The sequence below is a fragment of the Anas acuta genome, chromosome 1 (assembly GCF_963932015.1).
Source record: "Anas acuta chromosome 1, bAnaAcu1.1, whole genome shotgun sequence".
Lineage (NCBI taxonomy): Eukaryota > Metazoa > Chordata > Aves > Anseriformes > Anatidae > Anas > Anas acuta.
Genome location: NC_088979.1, coordinates 90,907,725 through 90,922,121, shown reverse-complemented (window position 1 = coordinate 90,922,121; position 14,397 = coordinate 90,907,725). Strand labels below are relative to the sequence as shown.

General features: G+C 40.1%; 1 protein-coding gene across 1 annotated transcript in view; it reads left to right on the top strand.

Annotated features, from left to right (window-relative positions):
* Nucleotides 1-9,698: 9,698 nt before the first annotated feature.
* PHEX (phosphate regulating endopeptidase X-linked) overlaps nt 9,699-14,397 on the top strand; it is a 102,639-nt gene continuing 97,940 nt past the window's right edge. The window contains exon 1 of the mRNA XM_068687427.1: nt 9,699-10,364. Coding sequence (XP_068543528.1) covers nt 10,253-10,364 — 112 coding nt within the window. The 5' untranslated portion in view covers nt 9,699-10,252. The remainder of the gene's footprint in view (nt 10,365-14,397) is intronic.

Sequence of the window (14,397 nt, the reverse complement as noted above, 5' to 3'; positions counted from 1 at the left end):
TTTAGATCCATACCCAGAAGGAGTACTATGTGAAATGATTATTACAAAGACAAGTACCTTTGTACTGCACAGTGAGCTCTGGCTGCAAGGAAGGTGGTGAGCTGCAGTGAAGCACGCCAAGGTGATTTCCTTTGTCTATCAGATGTGCTTCTCTATACCTAATGTGTTATTTGTGAGAGTGGAGGAATGTAGGCTAGTTCTGGATGATGCTTGTGATCTGGCTTCTCGGCGCCTGCTTGGCTGTCTAGTGATAGCAGGTGAATCATTTTTCCAGCGAGTGACAGAAATCTGGCCTTCCTCAAGCATCCAGTTTTGTGAACAAATGGTAATCAAGTACATCTGAACTTCAGACACACTAAGATATATTTTATGTCATACTGAACAAAATACATTTTAATAGCTTAAAATTGTTTAGTGTACCTGTAGATTCATGCAACAGAGGATGTTTTCCATTCAATATTTTATGTAATTAAAAATATGGTTATATAGTTACTTTTATCTCCAGATAATAGTGAAGAAAATAGATGGCTAAAACAAAAACAGCAAGCCATGGAAGGTTTTTTGAAATTAATCTTAAAACATGTGATTCCTCTTAAGAGCGTGTTTTCTGAAGGCAAAGTCTCCAGTGTCATAAGAAAAAGCAATCACAGTATCATAGTATGAAAGCTTGGGAAGGGATTGTGAGTTTTTCTGACTGACCAAGGATGAAAAGAGCTCTGTTTAAACTGTTCTTGATAACCTGTTCTGGTTCTCTGAAAGGAGTGATTAGTGACTGCAAAGGAAATGAATTAACTCCAGTGAAGGCCAGCAGCTCCGTGGGAAGCTGGAATGCCGCGCTGCTTTTTTTCAGACTGCTTTTCTATGGTAAGATTTGGTACTAGTGAAAGTCAGGGGATGCATGTGAAAGGGGAGCAGTTCTTAAATAGACTCTAAGAGGCTTAAAATGTGCTGCAAGGAAATGTAGGTCTTCTGCTTAAATTATTTAATTGATAGCCTGAGCTATGTGACCACGTCCCTGCATGCTGGCTACAGCACAGCCTGGGATCCTGATCTCTTGTCCCACTGAGGTCTCACTGAGGTCTTGCATCAGTGTTCTTCTGGCCCAGAACACCTGAGTGCGGTACAGGTTGAGCCTAGGTACAGAGTCAAGTCATGCTTGAGAGACAGATAGAGGTTGGTACAAAATTCACACGTGTTCTTGCCCAGACATAGTCTGGACATGAGGACTTCTCTGGGTAGGGAAGATGGAATCACAGGATATCCTGAGTAGGAAGGGACCCGCAAGGATCATTGAGTACAACTCCTGGCTCCACACAGGACCACCCAAAAATCAGGCCCTATGTCTGAAGGGGTTTTCCAAACGGCTCCTTGAACTCCAGCAGGCTCAGTGCCATGACCACTTCCCCGGGCAGCCTGTCCCAATGCCTGAGCACCCTCTGGGTGCAGAACCTTTCCTAACACCCAGCCTGACCATCCTGTCACAGCCTCATGACATTCTGGAGGCTCATGTTTCCTCTCATGAACTGCTTCAAACCCCATTGTTTATTAAGGCTGTTACACCACTAGTTAGTTTTTGGGAATGCATTGCCCGGCTGTAGAGTTTTGCCTAGGGAAAGCAGATGCTATTAATACATTCTGGCCAATCTTACTGCCATACGTAGTGTGTATTGGAAGATACTTAATCTGACTGTCACTTTATATTAAAAGCATAATCTTGGTGAAAGGTTGACTCATTCATTGCTGTAAAATTAGGTACTGAATCTCATATTTCAGTCTACTAGTTGAACCCAGGAAGATGCTGATCATGTTTGCAGTAATTTCAAAGACCCGTGAGCAGAAATAGCATCAAATGTGTATAATATAGCATAAGTATGTTAAATATCAGAGAATTTATCAGTGTCTTGCTCTTCCTTTTTAGTGGAAAGAAACCACCTGTCATTTAGTTTAGAAGTTACCCCTTTAGAAGCTACCCCTTAGAAGAAGAGTGTGATCCTTCTTGTAAGCTTAGAAAAGGATTTAGTTTTGGTCAATGTGGTTCTCCTTCCCTGTAAGCACGTTTTATCATGACTATTTTTGTCATTGTTACTAGCTTCACTAGCAGTATTGCTAATTTCATTGCACAGTTACTTCAGTATCTAAGAGTAGCTTAGAGCCATGCGGAGGCACGCTCATGAGGGTGTCCTTAATCCCACTGCATGATCTCAGGTTGTAGTGAAGGTTTGTTGGAGCATTATCACATAGTGATCCAGTTGTGATATCTAACAAGTAGTTTGATTACATTTGATACAAAGCTCTGTACCAAAATCCTCATTCTAATTACAGTTTTGCCTTTCATTTTTACCTCCGGTGTAGATAAGGGCAACGACATTGTATTGCCAATGACTTTTTCAACCTGTAACAGAGCAGGCTCTCAGCAGCTGCAGATCCACACGTTTCTTTGTCAGAGCTTCCCTTCAAATTTTCTTTATATTGCATTTGTACTTCTTTTGGCTGCTAAAGGATAAGAGGGCAAAATTGTGGGTGTCTTCAGCACTGCAACGTTCCCAAGTCTTTGGATTCCCTTATGAGCTTAAAACTCCTATTCTAATGTTATTTTAAATTTACTGCTAAATTTCTATTCCATTTTTGCCTTTTACATATGGAGGTATGAGTGTTTTTCTTAAGTTATTCTGCTCAGAGCAGAAATTACACATGACATTTTTGCTTATGCCCTTTCCATAACTTTGCTCTCCTCATGGAAATTTGTTATGATACTAGAATTTGAAAAGCAGTAATCCAGAACACTCCAGTGTATACGCTCCTACTCCAGTGTATGCAGACGAGTCACAAAAGAAGAAATCCACCACGTGCTTTTCTTTGGCCCTAGATAAATCCTCTACCCAAGCCTTGCAATAAGCTTGAAGTTAGTACTCTTCATTTCAAATACAGTGGAAATATCAAGCACTAACTTTGAGAAGTATGCACGAGTACAACAAAAGGTCCATGTGAGTGTCCACACATTTTACTTTTTTTTTTTTTTTAAATCAGTTTCATATATAAATCCATAATAGTATAAAACAGTGAGAAATCTGTGTTTTATGGCCTTGTGTCAATAGGAAAAACACAAAACAAAACAACACCAAAGAAATAGCACAAAGCTTTATTTTAAATAGAGATGTTGGAAACTTCAGGAAAGGCTTGTCAGGAACATAGCAATTTGGTTTGTAAAAATAATTATATTTGGCTCCTAACTGTTTGGTTCTTGAGGATTTCTGTGACTTGAGGAAAACAAACATTTGGCCTTGATGGTTTTGTCCCATGGGGTCTTGTGCAGTGGTTTCAACCTGGGACAATTTTGGCCTCCCCTTTCACGAGAGCTTGATCAAATGCCCTGCTGAGTGCTGCTGAATGTCAGTACTGGACATGGATGAAATCAATGAAGTAACATCAAGACTGCTACAAGACCAGACAAATTGCTAGAATACTTCCACTGGGCAAGAGGCACGAAGTCTCATCATCATGGGATGTTGGATTTAGAACATCATATTTAATGTGGGATTTTCCTGGCACTTAACTCTGCACAAAGTTAACTGTAATCTCATTTTGAGATGAGAGAGAGGAAAAAGAATCCACTTAAGTAAAACACAGTAAAATAAAACTAATTTCAGGAAGCTTCTGAGCCTGGTTGTAGCAATGCCTGGAAGAACATTTTTTTTTTTTTTTTTAGCCAGCTGCTTTTCCTCTGAGAGCAGAGCCTATGCAGTTGTGCTTTCCCTGACTCTCTTTACCCTTCATTCCCCAGCCTTGCTCAGTAACCTTTGACCTTGCCAACCATTTCCAAACAAATTTGACAGAGGGGATTTAGTCTCAAAGAAGTCCAGTTCTGACAACTTTTTGCCCAGATAGAAAGGCCTATTGTTTCTGCTACTAAGGCCTCAGAGTGAGTATGGCCCTTGGTCAGCACAGGAGAGTCTGTCCTGTGGAGGGATGTGACAGACATCTTCATGTGAGAAATGTTTCCACCAGAGCTGGTGCCTTACAAGACTGCTGAGCCCTACTGCCTTGGATAGTAAAACACTGAGAGGAGTTTTTGGTCTTTTTTTTTCATGTTTTCTACAAAGGTTGGCACAAGCAATTGAGCAAATATTCACCCACCGCAACAGACTGCCCCCAGGTTCAGTGGTACTTTTGAGGAGCATTTGCTCAGCTGCTGGTTTCAGCTGTTGTTGAGCTGTTTCTTCTAATTTGTGCTGCTGTGGTAATACCTTTGAAGACCTAAGTGTGAGAGCAGGAAGGAGTGCTTTTACAGAAGCAGTCTTCTCTGAGAGACAGGAAGGCACAGCTGGGGAATCTTCTGTGTACACGCTGAAAGCAGCCACATGTGGGTCTGCTGGCTCTCCTCTCTTCGTTGCAAATGTTGGTGAATGTACATGTATGTCCTATTACACATCTGAGGATTCACCCATGAGGCACAAACTTGTTGGAAGCCAAGCTTCCTTACTTTCACTGCTCATATAAATAGTCTCTCTATCGAAGGCTGTGACCAAACATCTGGATTGAGCAAAGGAAATGGTTAAAGCTCTGGCAGTTCTGATGCAATATTTTAAAGAAACGATAGAAAGTCATGTCCTATCTACTGCCATGGCCATTAAAAGTATCCCATTTCCCAGCAACGTTTTTTTAGGTGCTATACAGCCTATATTCACAGATGGTTCAGATGAACAAAGTAAAAAATTTGCTATAAGGTGCTCCAGAATTATTTTAGATGTCTTTAATTCCCAACTACCATGCCTTTCTAAAATCCACGTCAGCATGAGCAGTGGATATGGCCCCATGTATAATCTGTACCAAAGAATGACAGATGAGCAGGAGAGTATGCAGAAATGATGGCCATCTGTAAACACACTTATAATGGTGTGAACATGGCCTCTAGGAGAAGTGGTGTTTTGTTTAGCTATACTTCAATCCACTTCCTGAAGAAAAATTGCCAGAAGACCTAAAGCAGTTCTCCTTTCTGTTTGAGAGCATATGTACTTTTTCATTAAAGTGCTTTTTCAAAAGCAGCTCTCAGAAGGCTTGCAAACTTGAGTAGTTTAACTCTAGTCATCCCAGATGTTGGCTTTCATGGTGAATTGCTGTTTGGGCTGAATACAAACAACCTGTGGTCAAAGACAGAAGTGTTTTCTGCAGCAGGCACAAGTTCTTGGAGTAAGGAGAAAAGCTTAGCTTACTTGGAATAAAAATAATAATGATAAAAAATATTTGGGAAATTAGAAGTGTAGGAGAAAAATGTTTTCTGCTTTGCAGCATGTTCTCTCCACATTTGCAATTGTGTGGAGGATGTTTATGGAAAAGTTTGCCACCAGCAATGTTCAGATCCCTGCAAAGCCTCGTGGCACTGCATTGGCTCCGAGTGCAGCTGTGAGGATAGGGGTCATTAATTGAGGCTTTCTATGATGTGGCTGTACCAGTGGAAAACAATGGAGTTATTTATTTCAAGCTGTCTGTCTGACTTGAATAAGGGACCAGTTTGCACCAGAGCATGGTTGCTGTTGGCTGCAGCACAGAAATTGTAGGAGTTTCATAGCCAAGAGAGTACCATTTACAAGACTCAGAGATCTAAAGACAAATGGTCAAGCTGTCTTCAAATGCAATATGTTGCGTTTTTCTCAAGCACATTGTGTGTACTTAGAGCCCAATCAGCCAATCCTGGCTACAACAGCTGCATAGCTTAAAAAGAAACACAGGTCAAGCCTCCGTGGTGGAACACTTTAAATGAAATGAAATGAAATTAAATACAGCCTTTGCTCTGACCCGTGCAGATTAATCTCATTCAACAAAGTCAGCATATACCCCCAAGTACACCTGTAACTTCACAGACTCTTCTTAAGTGCTTTTCTGCTGAAGCCACTTGAGCTGTATCTGCCTGGTGGTTCTGCCTTCAACAGCGTGGTAGCAGTGGTATGCCTCATGTCACTGTGAGCTAAAAATGCCTTACAGGGCATTATCAAAGCTGCAATGCTCTGATTGTGAACTGCCTCTCTCAAGCTTAACTTATTCCTCTGTGGTAACCCGCCTGTTGCCTCTCCCTGGCAAGCCTCAGTTGTGCACCATGAGGACAGCGTGTGAAGAAATGCCTTCTGTAGCTAACATATTGGTGTGATCCTACGTGTTCTATGTGTGTTACTTTGTCCTTTGTTGCCTTGAAAACGGAACAGATTTTTCTATCTCCATGAAAAGTATCAGCAGTTGTTTTAATACGCTTTAAATTTTACCTAAGTGCTAGAAAGACAAAATGTTTTCCAATGAGCCTGAGCAAGACTTGCAGTGAGCTTGAGCTGAATATATGTCAACCTCAGGCTGTTTTGTTGTTCTGGGTGTTCAATAACAGCACACACTGTTTTTGACTGTTTCCAGTGGAAACTAGGCAAAATGTGGGGTTTGCCGTGTTTATTGAAGTTATCTGATAATCAAACATCAAGAATGGGAACTTACCTTAAACCAAACTACATGGAGAGAAGTTCACGTAGTACTATCAGTTTTGGCTCTGATCAGAACTCTTGCCTGACTGGTGTAGTCCATGGAAGTGATGATTGCGTCTGCTTGTAAAACAGAAAGGTAATGCATGAGTACTTGTATTTGTGAGCATGCATCTGTATGCATGTTTGCTTGCATGCTTACACATGTAGCCAGAATTTTTCTAGAAGCTGGGACATTTTTGCTGTGGTTTAGCCTGGAGCACATTCCAGATGGCTTGCCAGCTCTTTTACATATGGGTTTGGGTGGAAATGTTCGTACATTGTCCTAGTGCTGTTGCAAGTGCCAGAGTGATCCCATTGTTTGAGTGGGGTCTCAGTCAGAGGCAATTCTGGGTGAAAGAATAGTAATGATCCTATGATTCTAATTCAGAGCGTGTTGCATTTAAGTACCAGATCTTTTTCCTATGTCCATTCAGTGTTTTATGAACACTTAACAGAGTCTGTGCACAGCCTCATTAAATACCTTATTGGACTGTGGTAGCCAGGAGTGCTGTTAGCATCTCTAGCAGTTGCAAGCACGGCTAGTACTGGGTACCTGCCAAATTGCTGCTGGAGTTATGATGAGTAGGGCAACGAAATCCTAGCACACATCAGGAAAGTGTCTCGAGTGCAACATTGAACTTCTGTTACTGATCAGCAGTATCAGAAGCTGATTCACATGTGCTCCATACACCTTTTCAACTACTGCCAGAAATGGACCTTTGCAGCTGTTGCCTGCAGCTGTTTGAGTTTTAGCTCTAATTTTGTATTTCCTTACATGCTGGAGAAACCAAAATAAGTTACTGACTATGACCAGGCTCTCCTAAACACAGGGAAGGACACTTACATGATGGCACAATGTAAATAAGCCTACAAACCCCAGCTTAGAGAAGTCATTCATGTGCTGGCAGCTGATTTGTGAGTCCCTTGCCAGAAGGATCGCATGCTGCCTGGGACTGACTCTCCAGAGGCATTGAGTACTTGTAGCTGGCTGTTTCTTATTGGGACACCTCCATGCTCCCAAAGCCCTCAGCATTGCTTTGGCTAAGGTTCCTATTTGGAAAAGGGGACTGAATTGTTCAGACTCTACCTCTAATCTGCTTTCCAATCTCCCTTTTCCATCTTCCCTCTGCAATTTTCCCAAGGAGAGCTGGGAAATAAATCACTGCTGCTTTGTGCTGCTGAAAGCTATTTATTGTTTCTTGCCCTGTGTTGTCCTAGAAAGAGAATCATAGAATACCCTGAGTAGGAAGGGACCCAGGAGGATCATTGGGTCCAACTCCTGGCTCCACACAGGTCTTCCCGAAAGTTCAAACTAAGAGCACAATCCAAACACTTCTTAAACTCTGACAGGCTCGGTGCTGAGATCTTACCCTGAAAGTGAAATGCTGTCAGTGAAACACTAAGAGAACATGGTATTCACACATGCTAGGCTGTAAATAATTAATTCTATAGGGAGCCAAACTTTTAAGTTATAAAGTGTGGAGGAATATGAGTAAGTTTGGGATATGCTCATTTAGTGTTGGTCAATTGAGAGGATATAAAGCTGACAGAAGGTATTCATAGGTCTAATAAATGTTCAGTATTTGCACTATCATTTATTCGGTACTGATGTGGAAGGAAAACTCATACAAACACAAATCCTTGCCAAGGGCTTCCTTTTGAGGTTTACTTAGTGTTTGTGTCATGGGCAAGGTTGATGAAATCACAGATCAAATGGTGATATCACAGCATGTCCATGCGTTTTCTATGTCAGCTCCCTGCCCTTTGAGACTCCTGGTGATTTCTACATGAGGACTCAATAGTATCGATGTTGCTTATGCATACATTCTCAAGTCTGTGCTGGTGACAGAGTTGTGCCAGTGACCATTTGAAACCAGGGCTCTGCTCATGCCCTTGGAGTCATTCATGCATGAAAGGGAACTCTTGTAAGGGAAGGTACTGTAGAATCATTAAGGTGGGAAAAGACCTCCAAGTTCATCTGGTCCAATCATTCTCCTGCCCCCACTACCACCCACTAAACTGTGTCCCAAAGTACCAGGTTCAGCCTTTCCTTAAACACCCCTGGGGTAGTGGTGTGTGGTTCTCCTGGTTCCATGTCATCACCATTTCCCTCTTTTTCCTCAGCTGTTGAACATCATGAATTGTGGTATAAATAAGAGACAAATAAGCAGGCGAAAAGAAACAAATGCTTTTTCCATGTCTTCACCGAGAAGAGATGAAAATACCCTTCTAGGTCTTATTGACAAAGGGGGACAGGGTCAGCAATGGGAGTGTTTTCCTTGTGTGACCCTATCTCAGCTATAGAGAGGGTTGCAGGACATTTAAAATCCACTTCTTCATATGGACGGAGTGGGTTTTTCCTTTATGCCCATCTGGGATCCAGGACAACTTGGGTAAATCATTCATAAGGAGAAACAATTTGGTCTCGAGACTGGTAATCATCATCACATATACCTTGTCTGTCTTTTCTCCTTTTACTTCTTTTATTATTATTATTATTATTATTATTATTATTATTATTATTATTATTATTATTATTATTATTATTATTATTATTATTATTTTAAATCAGGGTAGGAGGAGGATGACATAAGAACTCAGCGTAGAAGTGACTTAGACACATAAACTGTTGGGAGCTTGGACATGGCACTGTCTCTCCATGCATCCTAATGTTTTACATGAGAATCTAGCTCTGGAGGAACTAAGAGCACTTCAAGGGGCTGAATGTCACATTCATGTTGGAGAATTCACTCTGAAATGATGAACTTTCTTATGGATTGAACAGGGAAACCTTGCCACCTAGAGAGAGGATTGTCAAGTCTCAGCCTGAAATTGAAAAATCCATACAAATAGATTTTTGTTGTTGTTTGTTTGTTTCCTTTTCCCCATCTCCAACTTGGAAGTGCCAAATAGATACTTTACACTAAGATCATAGTGGTGCTTGAGTTGGAAATGTAGGATACTCTCCTATAATTTGCTGCATATCAGCAATACTGAAATACCTTGCCTGGAAAAAATAAAAATCCAACTCTTAAAACAGCACTATTCTGTAGGTTGTGCTGATTATTGCTTTGTGCTGCATGACTGTGATTTTTGGCACAAAGTGTCACATACCAAATTCCCAAAATAAAATGCTACATGATATTCTAAGAGCTCTTAGGAAGCTTTAAAAAGGGATTTGTCCACTGGGTGAATATTGCTTCTGGTAAAGGCAAATGATGCAGTAGGAATGGTTTAAGAAGAGGAAACTTCAGTCAGCAAATAATTAGTTTTTTAAAACAACTGCAAGGCAAAACGAAAACCTTCCATCAGTCCTGTGTTTGTAAAAGTTGTCAGAAATCCTGCTTTGATTGTAACGGCTTTACAGCTATATGTTAGAATAACTAAAACATCTGTTCAGTAACATTGTGAAATCCTCATGCTCTGAACTCTTGATAAAGCGGATCTGCTGAGTGATTGGCTCGTAGAGACTTTACAGGCAGCAGGAGCTGTAGAGTGGTCACTGCTTGCCTTCCCTAAGTCTGGTCAGAGGGAAGTGCAGAAGACAGTTTTTATATGAGTGCGTGATATTCCTTGGAGAGGGAGAGAGCAAGAAGTGCCTAGGAAATGGTTCACAACAGAAACCTGAAGTTCTAAATAAAAGGGAGGAGGAGGAGAGCTGGTGGATGCAGCTTCTGAGTAGTTGAGCTCCTGATAAAACGGCAGCGGAAAAAAAACAGACTTTGAGAGTGAGCACATCCCATCCCATCGTGATGGAAGGGGAGACGGTACCAGAGACCAGGAAAGCAGCCAACAAAGCCACTCGGATCGCCCTTGGTGTGTTCGTGGCCGGCACCGTTGCGCTTGGCACTGCACTTTTCTTGGGTAAGTGAGAATGTCCTGGCGAGGGTGAATGTAGACCTCCTGAGCCTGCCCGCCTGGTGTGAGTGTTTGTGCCGTGCGCTGTTTTGGTGACAATCCCAGTCTCCTCTTCTTTTTCCTTGTTTTATTTTTACCTTAAAATGGCAATGCGTCAGCAAAGAGATTTGTTATGGACTACACTAGAGCTAGAAGCTGCAATGTGAGCCCAAGTAACTTTTGAAAGTTGAATTTAAATTTGAATATGTGGTTGAATGTGTTCTAGCCAGAGTTGTATTCTTTTACAGAATGGGGAGAAAAGGGTAAAATTATGCATATTGGTAAGACTGATTGCAAACTGGAAGTTTGTGACCAATGTAGACTAAAATTCTCTTTTTTCCTGAAAATCAATCTGTTGTGCACATATTTTATGGAGTCTTTTAGGTTATCCTTCATTTGGTTTTCATTAGGGCTCGACTAAAATTCCCATAGAAAGCTTCAATAATGCATATGCTTGCACATTTTTTAGATGTTTCTGTTTTTCTATGATGAACTGTAAAATTGTCTTTGCAAAAATCATAAGAGGTGCATCCAGAATTAAACTAAAATATTTTGATCACATTTATTAGCTGTAACTGGAAAAAAATAGAGAAGGAAATAGAGAAGGAGATTTCTCTCTGGGATTTGGAATCATTTATAGATGGCTTTTCTTGGAATATCGCATAGAAGCATATACCTACACCTAAAAATGCACCCAGAAACCACCAGACAGTGAATAGAAAGCAATATTTTGTAAAAGGTTGCAGAGACATAGCCTTTTTAGAATAATTCAGACAAACTTTTCATTTCTTTAATCAACACCAATTTACATGGACTTGAGGGAACGTAACCTCTAAGAGTATCTCTTGCTTCCCTCCAATCTTTTATGATGTTGTGTGCAAGATACGCTTCATTAGTAATATCAACTGAGAAAAAGGTGTTAGGTTTTCTATAGAATATTTGAAGCAGCAGGCTCTCACTCAGTATTTTTCTGGTGTAGAATAAATCTACATACACACTCAAGTGACTATTGCGTATAGGAAGAATCTTACTTAGTTCAATAAAACCCTTTATAAATGTAAGGGAGATTGGATCCTCATCTTTGTAGCTTAAAATATTGATTCTACATAAAAAGTAATGTTTTTCTCTTAATTAATATGATACCAAACACCAGACAGTAATGGAGAGACCTTATTTATTTTTTAGCAGTAGGTTGTTTGTATATTTATTTATTGTAGAAAGCAATAGAAATTTTAACAACATGGCTTGTCCTTTGCCAATAGACCAGACATAAAAATTCAAGCAAAGATAATAATTTTTATAGACAGTTTTGTAAGTGTGCCGAGACCTTTTCCGTAACCGGGGATTCAGCATAAGAATTTTCATTGGCATAACGGCTAAGAAAATAAAAATACTGGCCTTGGGTCAACGAAAATGTTTTTAAGGTTTTGTTTTGAAATTGTCTGAAGACTTTAACCAAGGGAATGATGGAAAAGAATTGTAATGTAATGTAATGTTTTAACATTTTGTCAATGAAATCTTCTAGTGTTTCATTTTGATACTCTTTTGTTTTTGTAAGTTTGAGTTTAACTCTTTTTCAGGTTTGAAAAATTGTAGAAAAGGAAGCCACTATTAATGGTCATGTGAAACATTTCAGACATCTGAAGATGATTTATTTTTTCTTGAATTTTTATTTAATCTGCAAAAACCTGTTGTTTCTGGTGGACATGAAACAATTCCCCTTCATTTTTTTTCAGTCTGAGAAGTGTAACATAACCTTCTCCTACTTCTCTTTTATGTTCTTCTTAGAGTTCTCTTGACTCTCAGAAGGATCTAGGAGAATGATGCATTTTTATTGAACATTATTTGCTTGTACTGTTGGCACCAAAGCACAGGTCAGGGCTCTCTGACACTTCCCTGCTGTTTTCTGGATGTCTGTAGTGCATTTGTGCAGGCAGGAGGGTGTTTCATGCTTTCCCACTGAGCATGGCTCTCCTTGGATGCTGCAGAACTACTGTGGAGGTGAGGGCTGGGGAGGACTGGGTCCTCTGGGCAAGCTCTGCCATCACCGTGCCACTTGGTCATGGTAGCAGCTTGTGAAGAACTGTGCTTCTGAAATGTGCTTCACATTGCTTTGTGCTTCACACAAAAAAAGGACCTTTCCTCCAAATTCCCCATTTCTCAGGCAAAATTAAAAGGACAAATGCACCCTGCCCTGAATAACAGTGAAGGTAGGCTGTGGTGGAAGAAGGTAGGCTACTGATAGAGACAGGTAGCACAGCCTGCCTCATGGCCTGGCAACAGTAAGGAAGACAGACCAACATCTTCATCTCTGTAGCGGGGTTTTGGGCCCACCAGGGCCAGCACAAGTCTAGGTAAAATGTGTAGGTTAACATCACAACTGTAGGTAGTAATGTAATGAGTCTTATAATACAGGAAAAAGAAAAAGAAAAAAAAAGCAAGAGAACAAAAGCAGGTAAATTTAATTCAAAAATTTTAAAAAATTTGCTCTGATGAGAAATTTGCAAATGGAACAAAAACATTTGAAATTATATTTTACTTTTGTTTAGAAGTATATGAACCACTATGTCTGCTTTGGATTTTTTAGCTTTATTGTCTTGTTTTTGTTCTCCCTCAGTTTTCATCAAGTGCAAAATAATTAAAGGTTGTCTGGGAATTTCCCTCCTTTTTCTGCTTTGTTAAAAGAAAAATCTAGCAAGCCTTCTAGACTTGGATGAGTTCTTAAAAGCTAACTTTAAAGAGGGAGAAAGCAAATCTCCATGAATGGGAGAAGTACAATGCTTTTGAAAAACAATTCAATAATAAGCACATTATCCATTATTTGTATGGCTCAAAACTGTATTCTGTAGACCTGTGCTTCCCTATTTCCTACCGTACTTCAGAGTTCCATTTACAGTTTTTTTTATGTGTCAAACTCTAGCGCCTTTCTCAGCTAATTGTCAAATTAACCAGTAGTAGTTTTTAGGATGTGTTTCACTGAGTCAATGCAAGTTTTGGTAAAGTAGACTGGAAATAGTTTTGCAGTCTTAGTTTCTAAGAAAGTCTGAGTGAAATCCAGACAGTTCTGTCCTTAGCTGTCACTAAAGCTGTGAATTTGGATAATATGAAAAAGCTTAATATTCATTTATATATATATTTTTAATTATTATTTGTTTTTAATTGTAAAATTTTCCAGTGCTGAAATCCTATTTCACATCTTCATGTCCTTTTGTACAATTTAACACCACAGGAGAAATCGTTTTATCATCAGCAGCACAGCTATGATACCTTGAAATACCTATGATACCAAAAGGGGGTACCCTTTGGTTTGGTTTTTATTTATTTATTTATTTATTTATTTATTATTATTATGTTTTGCCATGGACTGAGTTAATAAGATAACAGAAGTTGTGAGATGTTTCTTTATGTCTAATAAGCACATCTACTGAATGTTATTTTATCTGCCCCTTGGGACTCCTTCCCATCCTCATCCCAAGCATTAAATGTCTGCATATTTGCTGCCTGACAGCAAAGTCTGAAATCAGTGATTCCTATACTTAAGTTTCAGTGGCAGTGGTAATACACATTTTTGAAATATAACCAAAATTAGCTGAGAATTTCATAGATCTTGTCAGTGTGATTTTTGGAAGCAAATAAAATTCCAATACCTTTGGGGGCCAGTTCACAAAGAAGCTGCTCTCTGGATTATAAACCAGGGTTACAGATGGCATTTGTTGCCATCTAATTCATTCCAGACTAGTAAGGGGATGCTGAAGATATCCCATGGGTGCTGATGGGGCCAGGCAGTGCAGTGCTGCTGCAGGAGGAGGTGCAGCAGGGAAAGCCCTGCAGAAGATGGCTAGGTAGCTCCATGGTAAGCTGCCAGCTGGGAAAGGTACATCTCTGGAGGAGGACAGAAAGAGGGGTGGATTTTTTTTGTATTGTGGTGGTGCTCACCATTCCTAAGCGGAGTGCTGTTGCTCCAGGTGCTGTGAAAATGTACCATGAGAGACAGACAGCT